This window comes from Cetorhinus maximus, chromosome 1 (genome assembly GCF_964194155.1).
Source record: "Cetorhinus maximus chromosome 1, sCetMax3.hap1.1, whole genome shotgun sequence".
Lineage (NCBI taxonomy): Eukaryota > Metazoa > Chordata > Chondrichthyes > Lamniformes > Cetorhinidae > Cetorhinus > Cetorhinus maximus.
The window spans coordinates 186,656,205-186,674,174 of record NC_135879.1 but is presented as its reverse complement, the minus strand read 5'-3'; the positions used below and the strand labels follow the sequence as shown (position 1 = coordinate 186,674,174).

The 17,970-nt window shown below is 40.6% G+C and overlaps 1 protein-coding gene across 8 annotated transcripts in view; it reads right to left on the bottom strand.

The window, feature by feature from the left end:
- LOC144685847 (putative E3 ubiquitin-protein ligase HERC1) overlaps positions 1–17,970 on the bottom strand; it is a 429,767-nt gene that overhangs the window by 332,104 nt on the left and 79,693 nt on the right. For 7 of the 8 annotated variants that reach the window (XR_013577800.1, XM_078550801.1, XM_078550834.1 and 4 more), the window contains exons 7-9: positions 12,753–12,896; positions 9,848–9,975; positions 4,331–4,475 (exon numbers count right to left, since the gene is read on the bottom strand). Coding sequence is in view for 6 of the 8 variants with exons in the window: in XM_078550801.1 (XP_078406927.1) it covers positions 4,331–4,475; positions 9,848–9,975; positions 12,753–12,896 (417 nt within the window). In the remaining 2 variants the exon portion in view is untranslated. Of the gene's footprint in view, positions 1–4,330; positions 4,476–8,233; positions 8,267–9,847; positions 9,976–12,752; positions 12,897–17,970 lie in introns of those variants that run through there. The other variant, XM_078550858.1, reaches the window with a different exon arrangement.

Below are 17,970 nucleotides of genomic sequence, written 5' to 3'. Positions count from 1 at the left end.
ATCTCTCCAGTGGTCTCACCCCGCCATCCTCTGTAACCTCCTGCAATGTTACCCCCACCAAAACATTTGGCTTAGTCCTCTTGTACAGCCCACACCTTCACCCTACCATTAATAGATGTAACTTGAGTCACTTTCTCTAATATATTCTCTCTAAGCCCCTCTGTGTCTCCACTTCCCTCTCTTCCCTAAAACCTACCTCTTTGACTAATCTCTTGGTCACTTCTTCTCAGGGGTCAAAATATCACCTCCCCCGCACCCCACCAAGGACTCTTCTTGGAGATTTTCTCAAGGGCTACTTTTTGGTTTTCACGGGCTCCGTTTTCATTCTCATTAACTCCTTTATTAGATAATGCAATCACATGGTATCATTACCTCTGTTGATTTTTTTGATTGATTGATTTTTTTTGGGTTTCCTTCTTTAGATAGGTAAGGTAGTACATATATATACACACATATATACACAGTCTTTGGTATATATTATTAAATCTTTCAAACTTGGAATCTGTTGAAGCCCTTATTCATGCCTTCACTTCCTCTAGACTCAACTATTCAAACACCCTCCTGGCTGGTCTCCTACATTCTAACCTTCATAATCTTAAGGTTATCCAAAACTCTGCTGCTTGTATCTTAACTCTCAGAAAGTTTTGTTCCCCTATCACCCCTGTGCTCAATGACCTAAGTTGGCTCCCAATCAAGCAACGCCTTGATTTTAAAATTCTCATCCATGTTTTCAAATCCCTCCATAGCCTCACCCCTCCCTATCTCTGAAATCTTCCCCAGCTCCACACCCTCCAAGATATCTGCTTCTGGCCTCCTGTGCATCCTCAATTTCAGACACTCCACCGTTGGTGGCCATGCCTTTAGTTGCCTAAACCCCAAGTTCTGGAATACCCTCCATACACCTCTCCACTTCTCTACCTCACTTTCCTTCTTTAAGATATTCATTAAAACCTACTCTTTCACCAAGATCTTGGTCATTTGATCTACTATCTCCTATCTGGCTTGTTCACATACTGTTTCATTATGTTAAAGACGCTATATAAATTTAATTTGTTGTATTGGACTTTGTTTACTCATATCTAAATGCTGCTTTGTTGCCCTTCTAAGATTTTGATGCTTCTGACTTCTTCTGCCCTTCCATCTTCAAACTTAGTTTGCTAGCATTAAAACTCAGTCTGGGTTATTAGTGTATATCAGGAGGCTCTGGCATAAATATCTGGGGCACTTCACTCAATAACTTTTCCACCCCCATATTGTGAGGTAGCTTTTCTTGCCTCCTGCCACTTTACCTTTTAAGAAGGCTAGAGTTTCTACTATTACAAAACTTGACCTGTGGTATCAAATGGACAGTGACTTATTGCATAATTTGAATATAATAATAAAATAATAAACTTCCTATGTGTTTTGTTTCTGAGCAGCTTTTCCTCCATTAGAAGTGCACTAGTAAAAAAAATGGGCATTTCTTTTAAAAATAGTTCACTTTGGCTTCACTTATTTTAGCTACACTTATTGGAAATGTGAGTTCTGCTGGGGTGCATAGTTGCTGTGGACACACAATTCTATTGGGCTTATGGTGCTTGTGTCCCTTTGCAAAGCCTTGCAATCATTCCCACTGTCAATCCCCTCACTTAGGACTTAGTAGGTGGGACCATGAAGAGTCATTCGGACTCGAAACTTTAACTGTAGGAATACAGTTAAATACAGTTACAGTTAAAGAGAGGAATCTCCACAGATGCTGTCAGACCTGCTGAGTTTTTCCAGGTATTTTTGTTTATGTTTAGATAGAGGTTGGGGATCGCAGTGGAGGTCAGGGAAATCCTGCCCTGTGTTGTGCCCAGAGAAGGAGGAGATAGATTGCAATTCGGAGTAGGAGCAAGGGTTCCAGTCCAGGTCCAGAAGGAAGTAAAGCCTCCTCTCTTACTGTGAGTGCTGCTAGTCCAGCACAGAGTGAGCTCTGGTCTGTCAGAGCCCCAGGTTTCCTGCCATTGCTGCTCCTCCAATCACAGATTCCATCTCCGGAGGACAGCAAGAGCGGGAGGGACAGAACCTGTGATTGGAAGAGCCGGAACAGCAGCATGAGAGAAACAGAACCTGTGATTGGGGGAGCTGCAGCAGCAGCATGGGAGAAACCGAATCTGTGATTGGAGGAGCAGCTCCTCATAAATTCTGTCTCTCCCACATATGGGGGAAATTTTTCTCTCATTGGTCGCCTGCATGATTGCATTTCCATGGGCTTTCTGGTAGCTTTTGAGGGCAAATTTGCCAATGCCCCATGTAATTTGAACCCTGCTCCTTCTCCATATCTTGCTGGTTGGCCATTTTTTGATTCCACTTGTTAAAAGCTTTGGGACTTTTGTTACATTAAAGGTTCAAACAAATGTGGGTTGTTGTTGCTGACTGAAATAATGAAAATACGTAATCCATTGCTCTGTTGCATTATTCCCCTTTGGAAATTCATCTTCTACAGACCAGGCATCGGGTTTGTCTACCAACTCAACGTGGCTCACTGATATGTCATTCGCTGATCTTCCTTTCCCTGCTCCGTGATGACACATGCCTTCTAACCAGTTTTATATTTTACATTTTTCTGCTTATTCGGCATATTTTGGGACTTAAACACGTGTCTTGCAGGAAAGATTAGAATTTATAAAGTTTGTGTGAGGAGCTGTCACAAAATTGTTAGATACAGTCCTATTACCTACAGCAGCAGGTTTTTTTAAAGATTAATTCACACAACATGGACGTTATTTACAGCTCATCTCTACTTGCCCTTGAGAAAGTAGTGATGAGTCACCTTCATGAACCACAGTAGCCCGTGTAGTGGAGGTACTCCCACAGTGCTGTTAATTAGAGTTCCTGTAGGTGGTGGTGTTCTATGCTACCATTGCCATTCTACATGCTGCCCATGTCTTCCACGTTATACAAGTCACAAGTTTGGAAGATGCTGTTGAAGAAGCCTTGGTGAATTGCAGCTGTGCATCTTGTAGATGGTACACACTGCAGCCATGTTGTACCAGTGGTGGAGTGAATCTTCAAACCCACAACCACTACCGTCAAAGACAAGGGCAGCAGATAGATGGGAATACCGCCACCTGGAGTGTGTGAATGTTTAAGGTCTATATGGGGTGATGATCAAGGGGGCTACTTTGTCCTGGATGATGTTGAACCTCTTGAGTGTTGTTGGAGATGCTCTCATTTAGGCAAGTGGAGAGCATTCCATCACATTCCTGACTTATGTCTTTAGAATCTTAAGGCTACCCACTGTTTTTAATATATAATGGAATAGCAGTGATTTCCCACAAGACCACTTCAAGCCAGGGGAAAATCACTGACAGAGAGGCAAGTGGAGAGCATTCCATCACATTCCTGACTTATGTCTTTAGAATCTTAAGGCTACCCACTGTTTTTAATATATAATGGAATAGCAGTGATTTCCCACAAGACCACTTCAAGCCAGGGGAAAATCACTGACAGAGAGATGTTGAACGAAGTGACACAATTTTTCATGGGAATGAGAGGGAACACATGCCTGATGAAACAGTGACAGCAGCCTATTTGCAGTCAACCATGTGCAGGGGTTTGGGCTGTCTGTTCTCGTTCATAACCAAAAATGAAAGAAAATAACTTTAAAATGGAAGAATAGAATAACTAAAGTTTTAACATTAAAATCTAAATTCATGTATACATTATTAACCACCAGTAAACAAAAAATAAATACTTGAATATTTCCTTGAATAGGAATTGTATGCTATCTTTTTCCTCTCAAAATTGATTTGATTATATCTGCCCATATTCTGTCCCAATGAAATTAGATGTATAGTATTACATGGCAAATAAATACATTAATAAAACTGGATCTTTCGTTTTGTTTGGAAGGGTGTTCTAACAGGCAAGATCTCAGCTCTGGCTACAGCCATTCTCCAATAACCTGGATTCACAGTTACAAAGAAATTGCAATGTGGAAGTTCATTGTTTGGCCCAACCAGTCCACGCTGGTGCCTCTCCTCCACACTATGAATAATCCTAATCCCATGTACCCACCCTGTTCTCTTAAAACTGTACCCACTTTTCCTTCAATCACATGTCTAACCCATTCTTAATTGTTCTCTGCTCCAACCATTAATTCCAGTATTGCATTCCACAGCCTCAAAATCCTGTTAAATTCCTGAGGCCTTCCAGTTTCATTGGCACATGCATTTAATGGCCAGGTTCAATGCTGGATATGGAATTCAATTTTTTATTTGTGATATTTGTGATAGCACTTATGCAACCCTTGTAGAAATATTTTTTAGAACTCTGGAGTATAACTGTGGCCAAATTTGCATCTCACCATGTGTTAGAGCCAAGCAATGACTATCTCCACAAGAAATATCAATGATTTTGGTTGAATTCAGCTCCTCAACTAGTCGTGGTCTAAGAGCTGTAGTTTCTGAAGAACCACTTCCCAGGCAAGAGCCACAGCCCCAAGCAAAAACCTGGAGCGAGAGAAAAACGTAAGTTGGCATAGAATTAATCTAATACCTTGTAGTACATAATGCTTTAAGTGTAAACAATCCACATCTTTTTTGACAAAACTAATCTTTTATAAAACATTCTAGATTTGATTTTTTACTTGCTTTCTAGCGTTAAATAGCTACATAAAAATGCAATTACAATACCACAAGGGTATGAACAGTTGACAGTGCTACAGTAAAGGCAGATTGGTCCATTTACCCGATCAAATCCATTAATCATCTTAAACACCTCATTCAGAATCATAGAATGGTGACAGCACAGGAGGACATTCTGTCCCGTTGTGCCCGCTGGCTGTCTGCAAGAGCAACTCATCTCCTTAGACAGCACCTTCAAACCCACAACCACTACCGTCAAAGACAAGGGCAGCAGATAGATGGGAATACCGCCACCTGGAAGTTCCTCTCCAAGTCACTCTCTATCCCGACTTGGAAATATATCACTGTTCCTTCACTGTGGCTGGGTCAAAATCCTGGAACTCCCTTCCTAACAGCACTGTGGGTGTACCTACACCACATGGATTGCAGCGGTTCAAGAAGGCAGCTCACCACCACCTTCTCAAGGGCAAATAGGGATGGGCAATAAATGCTGGCCCAGCCAGTGAAGCCCACACCCCTGAATGAATGAAAAAAAGTCCCACTTTCCCACCTTTTCCCTGTAGCCCTGCAAATGGTTTCTCTTCAGACAATTATCCAATACCCTTTTGAAAGCCATGAGTGAATCTGTCTCCACCACACTCTCAGGCAGTGCATTCCAAATCCTAACCATTTGTTGCATAAAAATGTTTTTTCTCAGGTTGCTTTTGGTTCTTTTTGCCACTCACCTTACATCAATGACTTCTGGTCTTGATCTTTCTTCCAATGGGAATAGTTAATCCCCTTCTACTCTGTCTAGACCCCTCATGATTTGGAAAAATTCTATCAAATCTCTTATCAACATTCTCTTCTCTAAGAAGAATAGTTCAATTTTCTCCAACCTATCCTTGTAACTGAAGTTCTTCGACCTTGAAATCATTTCCGTAAGTCTTTACTGCGCCCTCTCTAGTGCCTTAACATCCTTCCTAAAGTGTGGTGCCCGAAAATGACAATACTCCAGGTGAGGTTGAATCGATGTTTTACAAAGGTTCACCATAAGTTCCTTGCTTTGTACACTATGCCTCTATTTATGAAGCCCAGGATTCCTCATGCCTTAACTGCTTTCTCAACCTGCACTGCCACCTGCGACGATTTGTGCACATATGTCCCTAGGCCTCTCTCCTCCTTAACTTTCTATTCTTAAAGATTTTGACAAATACCACATAAGAGGTTTCTTAGCAAAGCTGAAGCCCACGAGATTAAAGGGGCCGCAGCTATGATTATACACAATTGGCTAAGAGGCAGAAACCAAAGAGTAATGGTGAATAGCTGCTTTTCAGACTGGAGGTAAGTGTGCAGTCGTATCCCCCAAAGCCCATTGCTCTTTTTTAAATATGTTAAAGAAAGGGTGGGGGGAGAAGTGGTAGTATTGATTAAAGATGGCATCACGGTACTGGAGAGAAAGGGTGTTCCAGAGGGGTCAAAGGCGGAATCTCTCTGGCTAGAGGTAAGGAATAAAAAAGGTGCAATACATTAATCGATGTAGTATATGGACCACCAATCAGTGGAAGGGGTGTAGAGAAACAAATTTGCGAAGAAATTAGAGAGGTGCAAGAATTCTAGAGTAATTATAATGGAGGACTTCAATTATCCAAATATAGTCTGGGGTAGGATTGTGCTTTCCCACTTTTATAGACAGTCTTTTAAGTGGAACCTTAAGTCCGCTTAGGACTTAAGTTATATTCACAGACACTCCCTTATCTACCGCTTCAATTACCACCTCAAGAAATTCATCCAAATCCATGAGACATAAATTACCCTTTATAAATTCAGGTTGGTTCTCTCTTATCAGTTCACACTTGTTGAATTCTTCAGTTGCTCCATCTCTAATAACAGATTCTGGTAACTTCCTCACAACAAAGTAACATAATTTCCTAGTTTGTCTCTCTTGCACTTCTTGAATAATAGTGTGGCATTAGCAATTTTTCATTCCAAGGGTCAATCTCTGAATCAAGAATGTTTTGGAAGTTCATGATTACAGCTTCTACAATTTCCACTCCTCCTTCTTTCAACATGCCTTGAGGTGGAAACAGTCTGGCCCTGGGGCTTCATTTATCTCTGGTCTCATTATTTTCTCTATTACCATTTTTTAAAAAACTTGTATTAAATCAGTAAATTACCCTCCTTGGCTCAGTTTTAATTTTCTTAGAATTTCTTGTACTTATATCCTCTTCCTCTACTATGAAGACCAGTAGAAAGTCATTGGTCTTCAAAAGCAAATTCAAAACACAGATATTTGAGACACAAGGCCCTATTTATGTTTAGTTTATAAGAGCTGTTGATAAAGTGCTTGTGCAACTTTAAAATTTAATAACTTTGGATATGCGCACACTAAATGGCATATGGAAGCAGGACTCAATCTTGTAATGTTAATGTTGTTTTTAATGCTGTGTAAACATTTTTTCATAGGGTCATAGCAACAAAGGACTTAGGACCAGGAGTAGACCATTCTGCCCTTCAAGCCTGCTGCTCCATTCAATAAGATCATGGCTGATCTGGTTGTGGTCTCAATTCCACTTACATAGAAACTAGGAGGAGTAGGCCATTCCGTCCTTCAAGCCTGCTCCACCATTCATTATGATCATGGCTGATCATCCAACTCAATAGCTTGCTCCCTCTTTCTCCCCATATCCTTTGATCCCTTTTGCCCCAAGAGCTATATCCAACTCCTTCTTGAAAACATGCAATGTTTTGGCCTCAACTACTTGCTGTGGTGGCGAATTCCACAGGCTCACCACTCTCTGGGTGAAGAAATTTCTCCTCATCTCAGTCCTAAATGGTCTACCCCATATCCTCAGACTGTGACCCCTGGTTCTGGACTCCCCCACCATCGGGAACATCCTTCCTGTATCTACCCTGTCTAGTCTTGTTAGAATTTTATAGGTTTCTATGAGATCTCCCTTCATTCTTCTGAACTCCAGTGAATATAATCCTAACCAACTCAATCTCTCCTCATATGTCAGTCCCGCTTTTCTGTCTTTTCTGTCTGTCGCCCAATAACTCTTGACTCCCATGTCCATGAAAAATCTGTCTAGCTCTGCCTTGAATAAATTCAATGACCCAACCTTCACTGCTCATTGGGGAAGAGAATTCCACATACTAACGAGCTTCTGAGAGAAAAAAAATTCTAATCTCCTTCTAAATGGGATACCTCTTATTCTTAAAAAGTGTCCCCTACTTCTAGTCTCCTCAGCGAGTGGAAACATCCTCCCGGTCTCTATCTTGTCAAGTCCCCTCAGGATCTTGGTTGTTTCAATTAGATCACCTTTCATTTTTCTAAACTCCAATAGGTATAGACCACTAGGTTACCATTACCTCTTTCTATAATATGCAAAAATATACTGAATTAAAAGATGCATCATGTATAATATTAAATCTGTAGCAAGAACAAAACTCAAATTGATTGGCAATTTGACTCTTGCCTACTGGAGCTAATAATAGAAAATAGTTCACTTTTGGTGCATTTACATTTCAATTTTAGTACTTCTGTGAAGTAGTTTCAAGTTCACATCAACAATAAGGTTCAGGTGAACTCCAAAGTGAAACAAAGCGAGACCATCTTTTCCTGGAAGTTTCACTGTAATTACCTGAAGCAATCTGGACGCAGGCTACATTTTAACAGTAAGTCCTTATTTAACGTTGTAGTTGCATTCCTGAAAAGTACAACTTTAAATGAAACAATGTTAAGCGCGTCAGACTTTCTCATTATAACATGTAAGTTTGGTTCTATAGGACCTTTTCCATCAAAAAAAATTATATCCTGTAAGCTGAAAGACTTTACATTGCCAACTTACTTTATTCTCAAAAAAAATAACTTCTAAAGTAAAATACATTTTAAAATATAAAAGAAATATGCTGACTCTTTCTACTTAGCTCGAGCTCGCCACCACTCACGCTTGCCACCTCCCTTTCCTCAACCCTCACTATGAGCAAGGGCTCTTGAGATGAACAGTGAGAAGCAGGAAAGGCAGCTTCGAGCTGGAGGGTTGCAGGCGTCAGCAGCGAGAGGGAAGGTTGATGGTGATAGGGAGGTCAGGGAGCAGATGAGGCCAATCCAAATGGTGCCAATTGGGTCACACAACCTGTCAGCGCAAAACAGCATTAAAACGAAACTCCCAATGCGAAACAAGAATACAGGCCCTATTAACTGACCAACGTAAAACGGGGCAAATTAAAACGAACTTACTGGAGTATAACTACGCCAACTCACATTGATGACACAGGTTGTTTCATTTAAGATACTGAAACTGATTGAAAGTGGTGACAATAGGAAAAAAGGTGAACTGTGTGTTATGACTATCAGCAATGATATTAATCAATATTGAAAAACCATGAATTATGCTTTCATATGCCATTTACAGTTTGCTTCTATCATGTCCACATCTAAGTTATTAAAGTGGAGCAAGGATTTTTTTAAATCATCCTATATATGCAGCAGAATGAGAGTTAAATACAAAAATAGTAAAGCTTTTGAAATTCTGGAGCATGGATTTGAGCTTCAGAACTTTCACATTGCTTCTAAAATCCAAATGCAAAGCCAATCTACAAATGCTTTTCTTCATAATTTGCCATCCCGATAATTTGCACGTGCAACAAATTTAGCATTCAAGTCGCTTGTAGGATACAGCCAGAATATGTTTGCAGGATGTCTAGTGACCCTTCTGAAAAATTTACTTTACATTAAATACTATGTATACAACTGAACTCAAAAGCAACTTTCATTCACCTATAAGTAGGAACAAGTGTTCTTCTACACTGAAATCTGGATTCAATTTTACATAGGCTACATTTTTGAAGTACATCTATATATAAAAATGCATGCCACAGGTGTTTGCATGTTTACATTTTAAAATCTCATCCACAAGCATCAAATTAAAATCTGGACAGTATGAGGTGGAGGGGGGAGGGCAATCCCTTTCATATTCAATCATTTGTGTATTGTACAATTAAAAAAATCTCACTTTCCATGACTGTTGTCATGCCATTATCAGACTGAAATTACTTACATAGTCACATTTTTATTATTCAAAAACAAATATCTGTGAAATTAGCTTTCCCCTTTTGTTGGCACCATCTGTACTGCGAAGATGATGGTGATTCTCTACAGATTTTACATATACAATATCAGTTTAGAAATCCACACAAGCATTTGATAAATCTGCCACTAAATTACCCCTCATTCATAATCAGCTATCTCTTACCTGTCCAGCAGAAGTCAATGCAAGTGAAGATTGGCTCCCAGCACACACCTTCCTAACGTACAGTCCTTGTAAACATTCAATTACCTTTGGTCTGTACACTCGGTTAGTTTCCCCATGACCAAGTTTACCTAAGATTACAGAATTATTCCAATTACGGTATGGGTCAGGAAGTGACAACCAAAAAAAATTAATGATATCAAACAATTTTTTACACAGCTTGTTTCTGCAACCTTCTAACTTTGTTTAAAAAAAGAGCAAATTTTAGAATATATTTTTAAACAACTGAAATCGTATGCACAAAGAGAGTATTAATATTAAATGTTTTAATACCTCTGGGAGCTGGGCAGAGCAAGAATTTGTCCTACAAGTATAATGGTAAATATTGTTGCACAAGCTATCCAATAAATTCATATATGGTGATAGTTAACCGAGATTAAGTTTGTGATACGAACACTGTGATTATTAGAACCCATTTAATATAGGCTACATTTTTGGTGTACATCTATATATAAATACATAGAACAATTTTAACACAAAGGGCTGGATTTTACAGGTCCCCACCCACCCTGCACCCGCCCCAGCTAAAAATAGGTGGGTAGCCTGCCAATGGAAGAACGGCTGCCCCGCTGTCATTTGACTGTCAGTTGGCTGTTAATAGGCTGGAGATGGGATTTCCATCCCTCTGGAATAGGAAGTCTCACATCAGAGAGCTGCAGGCCAATCGAATGGACAGCAACTCTGCGGCCCAGCAGCGCCAGGCATAAGTGGTGACCACTGCTGGGACTACAGGTAGTCTGAGATCATCACTAGAGCTAGCTACCAAGGTAAGTGGGTGGGGGAGAACTTTGCCAGGATCCGGCTGGCAGGCCGCGGCAAGGGAAATGATGGGCGGGGGGGGGGGGCAGGTATGAAAGGGCAGGGATAGGGAGGGTATAAGGGGATGTGAGATCTTGCTGGGGTTGCCTCCAATGGGCACAGGGGTCCCACAAAGGAGGTCCTCCCACCCCGCCCCTTGCCCAACAGCAACCCGGGTAGCTAAAACTGCCAGGCTTCTCACATGCGTGGGCCTCAAACCCGCTGCGGCTAAAACAGTGGCAGGGGTGGGGTGAGGCCCTTAAGTGGCCATTAATTGGTCATTTAAAGGCCTCAAAAGGCCCGATGGCCTGATACCTCCACCCCCTATGCCCTGTAAAATTTCATACACGTTTGGGGCAGGCGGGTAGGCAGCGGGAAAACCACACACTGGGTTTTATGAGCCTCCCCATCTTCAAACCCACCAGCGGGGGAGCATAAAATCCAGCTCAAAGTCTGCAGCTTCCTATGAAGAATGACACAGCATAACATTGAGATGATGAGCCAATGGAAAAAAAAAGCACCTAATATTACCTTAATCCTTAGATTGAGATCTTTTGGCTACCTTGGAACGCATTTTAAAGCGGACAAAAACTCAGCATTAATCAATATTGTTCACAGCTTTAAATTTTTTTTTTTGCCATTCAGATCAGGATGGTAAATAGCAAAATGGCTAACTCAAATGACTGACTCAACCAATTGGATCCAAGTAAGCTCTTCTGCTGTATACAGAATTTAAATACAAGAAGTCATATTTGAAAAAAAAAAGGACAACAAAGGAAAAATGAAAAGCAAAAGGAATTATTTAATAAAAGAGAAATATATGGAAACGTCGATGGGTTTCAAGAAGGAACTAAACAGGTTCCTGCCAACAAATGGGATGCAAGATCATTAGAAATGCTAGGTTAAACTGCGAATAGGCAGACTAAATGGACCCAAAGTCTTCTTCTGACTGGTATATCCAGAAGACATCAACGTGGCACTTTATCATGTGGTTTGAACAGGATTTATTTCTCTTCATGCGACAGGAAAACATACATCCATCTAGAGTATGCTCAAAGTTTTGACTAGTCTGTCCTTCATCACCATGACATTCTTTCCCCACCAAGAAGCACAAGAATTTCCAAAATGTATAAGATGTAAAGTTATTGTTACCCTGATTTGATTTTTTTCAGGGTTTAAAACACAGCTCAAACATATTATTAGCATAGATGATTTCTGAACCTGTATGTAGGCAGAAATGTTGTTCAAGGCATGAAATCAAAATGCCCTAAAAGGTTGCTTTGTTTAATACAGTAAATTATCGAATCATACAGCACAGGAGGCAATTCCAGACATCATGCCTATACTGCTCTTGAATGAGCTATCCAATTAGTTCCACTCCGCTGCTCTTTCCCATAGATTTGTAAATTTTTCCTTTCAAAATTTCAAGAATTTATTCAATTCTCTTTGAAGTTACTCTTGAATTTGTTTCCACCAAGATTTTATGTAGTGCATTCCCGATCAAAACTTGCTGTGCAATAATAATTTTCCTCATTTCCCTTCTGACATTTTTGTTAATCATCTCAAATCTTTGTCCCCTGGTTGCCAACACTCCTTTCAGTGGAAAGAGTTTCTCCCTATTTTCTCTCTCAAAACCCTTCATGATTTTAAAGACTTCTGTTAACTCTACCTTTAACCACTCTGCTCTCAGAAGAACAATTCCAGTTTCTCTAGTCTCTCCACATAACTGAAGTTACTCTTCCATAGAACCATTCTAGTAAATTGCTCCTGCACCCTCACCAAGGCCTTGACATCCTTCCTGAAGTATGGTGCTCAGAACTGAACACAATACTGCAACTGGGGACTAACTGATGATTTGTAAAACTTTAACATAACCTCCTTACTTTTGTATTTCATACCTCTATGTTTAAAACCAAGGATCCCATATGCTTTTTAAATAGTCTTCTCAACTTCTCCAGCCACCTTCAAAAATATTTATGAATTTATGTGCACAAGTTACAAAGGTTCCAACATTTCTGCTGAATAAAGAAAGAAGGTGGACTTAACTTACCATTGTCTCCCCCTCCGAATGACCACACTGTTCGTCCATCCTGAGACACAGCAATAGTATGGGAGCTGCCACAAGCTACTTGGCCAACACTACTGATATCTTTCACAAGAGTTGGTAAATTACGACTATGGCTGTCGCTGTGTCCTAAAGTTTACAAGAAACAAACAAAATAAATCCCATCAGGCTATATAACCACGTACACTGACAGACATACTCTGCAATTGAAGCTTTATCAAACTTAAAATCAAAAATGTGCTTTGAGAAAATGGCAAACATTTCAATGTTGGCATTCATAACATTTTAATTAAACAAAAAAGGCAGCACACTGGAACACGAGTAGACATCACCACACAGTGATCCAAATCAGATCCGATTCTCCCAAGGTGCAGATTTCCTTAATCACATCATTGTTGTTTTTTTATCCAAGAGGAAGCATAATCTTCTGACTTCAGGAGAGAAACTGAAAACTAAGAGCAGAAGCCAAAAGGCTGATCTCACCCTGATCCTGTGGGCCCGATTTTAATTCTGTGTAAGTGAATAGGTTTTGAGTGAGTTAAACTATCTCCCTATATGTTTAATTATGAACATTACTGACAGTAGTTCCTCAATTTCATTCATTATTTATTATATTAAAATTCAATGGGGTTGCAACATTCCATTTCAAACTAAACTGCCAAGACTGTTGCAAAATTTATTACAATAAATCTGGTCATTTGGTGGCAGTATCCTGTTCCATTGAACATAAAAGTAAGGGTGTTAGGCTTCAGTTATACAGGGCATTGGTGAGAACACATTTTGAATATTGTGTGCAGTTTTTTTCTCCTTATTTATATAAGGATGTAAATGCGTCAGGGGCGATTCAGAGCTGGTTTAATAGATTAATGCCTGGAATGAATGGGTTGTCTAATGAGGAAAGGTTGGACAGACTGGGCTCATTTCCAGTGGAGTTTAGAAAAGTGAGAGGTGACTTGATTGAAGTATATAAGATCCTGAATGACCTTGACAAGGGACACATGGAAAGGATGTTTCCTCTTGTGGGTGAGTTGAGAGCTAGGGGGCACGGTTTTAAAATTTGGGGTCGCCCTTTTGGGCCAGAGATGAGGAGAAATTTTTTTGTCTCAGAGGGTTTGGAACTCTGTGACTCCAAAGACCATAAGACATAGGAGCAGAAATTAGGCCATTCGGCCCATCGAGTCTGCTCCGCCATTCAATCATGGCTGACAAGTTTCTCAACCCCATTCTCCCGCCTTCTCCCTGTAACCTTTGATCCCCATACCAATCAAGAACCTATCTATCTCGGTCTTAAATACACTCAATGACCTGGCCTCCACAGCCTTCTGTGGCAATGAATTCCATAGATTCACCACTCTCTGGCTAAAGCAGTTTCTCCTCATCTCTGTTCTAAAAGGTCTTCCCTTTACTCTGAGCCTGTGCCCTCGGGTCCTAGTCTCTCCTACTAATGGAAACATCTTCCCCACGTCCACTCTATCCAGGCCTTTCAGTATTCTGTAAGTTTCAATCAGATCCCCCCTCATCCTTCTAAACTCCATCAAGTATAGACCCAGAGTCCTCAAACGTTCCTTATATGTTAAGCCTTTCATTCCTGGGATCATTCTCGTGAACCTCCTCTGGACCCTCTCCAGGGCCAGCACATCCTTCCTGAGATACGGGGCCCAAAATTGCTCACAATATTCTAAATGTGGTCTGACCAGAGCCTTATAAAGCCTCAGCAGCACATCTCTGCTTTTATATTCTAGTCCTCTCGAAATAAATGCCAACATTGCATTTGCCTTCCTAACTACCGACTCAACCTGCAAGTTAACCTTAAGAGAATCCTGGACTAGGACTCCCAAGTCCCTCTGCACTCCAGATTTCTGAATTCTCTCCCCATTTAGAAAATAGTCTATGCCTCTATTCTTCCTACCAAAGTGCATAGCCTCACACTTCCCCACGTTGTATTCCATCTGCCACTTCTTTGCCCATTCTCCTAACCTGTCCAAATCCTTCTGCAGCCTCCCCGCCTCCTCAATTTTACCTGTCCCTCCACCTATCTTTGTATCATCTGCAAAGGAGGCAGGGTCATTGTATATTTTAAGACAGAGGTAAGATAGATTTTCGTTAGGCAAGAGAATCAAAGGTTATCAGGAGAAGATGGGAATGTGGAATTCAAAGCATAAACAGATCAGCAATGATCAGGTTGAATGGCAGAGCAGGCTTGAGGGGCCAAATGGCCTACTTCTGCTCCTATTTCGTATTTAGATGCACTAAGTGCTACATAGTGTGCGAAGAACTAATGGTTACTTTAAAAACCTGTTCAATTCTGCATGCAGCTGTAGGCTAGGCCACAGAGTAACACTAATGAGCAACACAATTCTTTGAACCTGCGTGATGTTAGCAGCTATGTTGATGTAGAAAAGTCAAGAAGGTAAATATTAATGTTTATAAGTAAATTCAATTCAAAAAAACATTGCTGAAAAAAGACATTTTGTCAAAGTTTTTCATCTTGTACTCATCAGGACAATCGCAAGAATACCAATGGAATACAATTAGTACTCTAGCGATTGTCCTGATGAGTACAAGATGAAAAGCTTTGACAAAATGTCTCGTTTTCAGCAATATTGAAGTTCTGTATTACCAAACGACTATTTAGAAAAAATACATCTTGGTCTACACAACTTTCCTGGATGATTTCCCCACACCACCCTGGCAGCTTTTCTTTAGGTCTACAGTTGAAGTCCATGGAACTGAAGGTACATCATTAACCCGGTTAGTTCAGTGGCAAGAAACAGAGGCGGGATAATGGGCATGATGGGGCTAGTGGTGTCCCTCAAGGATCTGTTTTCAGGCTTCAGCTATTCACATTTTTTTTACGACTTAGATGATAAAACAAAAAGCCACATGTCCAAATTTGCTGATGACACAAAGGCAAGTAGCACTGTAAGTAGTTTGGATGGAAGCATAAAATTTCAGAGCTTTAGATTAAGTGAATGGGCAAAACTGTGGCAAACAGATGTAGGCAAATGTGAGAGCATCCACTTTGGATCTAAAAGGATAGAACAGAGTATTTTCTAAATGGTGAAAAGCTACAAGCACTGGAGGTCCAAAGAGCATTGGGGGTCCAGGTATGTAGATCATTAAAATGTCATCAGTACAGAAAATAATCAATATCTATATCCACCAGGCCAGAATACAAGAGAGTTGAAGTCATGCTTCAGCTATACAAAACCCTGGTTAGACCACACCTGGAGTAATGTGAGCAGTTCTGGGCACCACACCTTGGGAAGGGTATATTGGTTTTGGAAGATGCGTAACGTAGGTTTACCAGAATGATACCTTGACCCCAAGGTAAAGCTTCAAGGGAAGATTACGTAACCTAGGATTGTATTTCCTGGAATTTAGAAGGTTAAGTGGTGATTTCACTGAAGTTTTCAAGATATTTAGGGGAATAGATAGGGTAGATGGAAGAGGCTTTCTGCTGGTTGGGGAATCAAGCACTCAGGGGCATGGTCTCGAAATTAGAGCCAGATATTTCAGGAGTGAAATTAGGAAACACTTCTACATACAAAGGGTGGTAGAAGTTTGGAATCTAGCTCTGCAAATAGCAAATGACGGTAGAATAATGGTTAATTTTAAATCCAAAGGTATGTAAAGGAACATGGGGTACAGGCAGGTATCTGGAGTACAGTGCAGATCATAATCTCATTGAATGGTGAAACAGGCTCAAGGGTCTAAATGGCCTGCTGCTATTCCTATGTTCTTAGCATCCAATGACCAGCTTTCCAATGGGTCTTTGATTAGTTGGCCAGTCAGCTCCTATTGCAGCAATGACCTACATTTTTAAGATGCACACTTCTGCATCCACCCATCTCAATTTGCATATTCTTGTGCTCTGCTTTGCACTCCTGAATAACTTTTGCCCTCTGCTCTCAGTTCTCCATTCTCCTCCATTCCTCCTAGTTCCTTCACTTCGTTCCATCTCCACTCCTTCTCACTCCCTCCCCACCATCGCTTCCCTCTTCCTGCCTTACCTCCTTTTCACCTTCATCCTCTCGTCGTTGTTCTGGTTATTGCCTTGCACTGTGACCCTGCCTGAATTGAATGGCACCATGGATTTTAACTCTAAGCAATTTATTTATTTTTAAAACAGATTTGAAAATTGCAAATTGGCGAATCTCAATTTTAAGTTGGTCCTCGTCTAAATTAGAATCATAACATTTGGAGAAAACCCAGGACAGGTGCTTAATTACGTGTTTATCCATGGATGACTATGTGAACAGGGCTTTGAACCAGCAGTAGTAGAGGTGGGCCTGGAAATGTATCAGTGTTCAAAACGAAAAGTGAGTCAAGTATTACATAAATTGTGTGTGCTCTATCTTCCATGTTTAATATTGAATTTATCTGCATTATATGAACAGAAACCTACGATGAAATATAAGTTGATAATTTGGTTATAAATTGGTTAAACAGCTTAATGGTTGTGAGGCTGGACTTGTCATTCAGAGACCGAAAAGTTGAAATCCAATCATGGCCAGCTGTAAAACTAAATTCAATAAATTTGGTAATTTATGGAATTACATTGAAAAAAGTGACTATTAAAGGAAACCTGCCCTCCCTCTTTGGTCTGATCTGCATGTGACTTGAGTCTCGTTTACCACACAAAATAAGGGCTCATGGTGTAGCAGGTAGCATATTAACATAGAAAGAAGATTAGTTAGCTAGCACAAAGGATAATGGTTGTGGTTGTTGGAGGTCAATTATTTCAGCTCCGGGACATCGCTGCAGGAGTTCCTCAGGGTAGTGTCCTTGGCCCAACCATCTTCAACTGCTTCATCACTGATCTTCCCTCCATCATAAAATCTGAAGTGGGGATATTCATTGATGAACAATGTTCAGCACCATTCGCGACTCCTTAAATACCGAAGCAGTCTGTATCCATCTGCAGCAAGACCTGGACAATATTCAGGCTTGGGCTCATAAGTGACAAGTAACATTCATGCCACACAACTGCTAGGCAATGACCATCTTCAACAACAGAGAATCTAACCATCGCCCCTTGACATTCAATGGCATTACCACTGCTGAATTCCTACCCATCAACATCATGGGGGTTACCACTGGCCAGAAACTGAACTGAACCAGTCATATAAATTCTGTGGCTACAAGAGCAGGTCAGAGGCTGGGAATTCTACAGACAGTAACTCACCTCCTGACTCCCCAA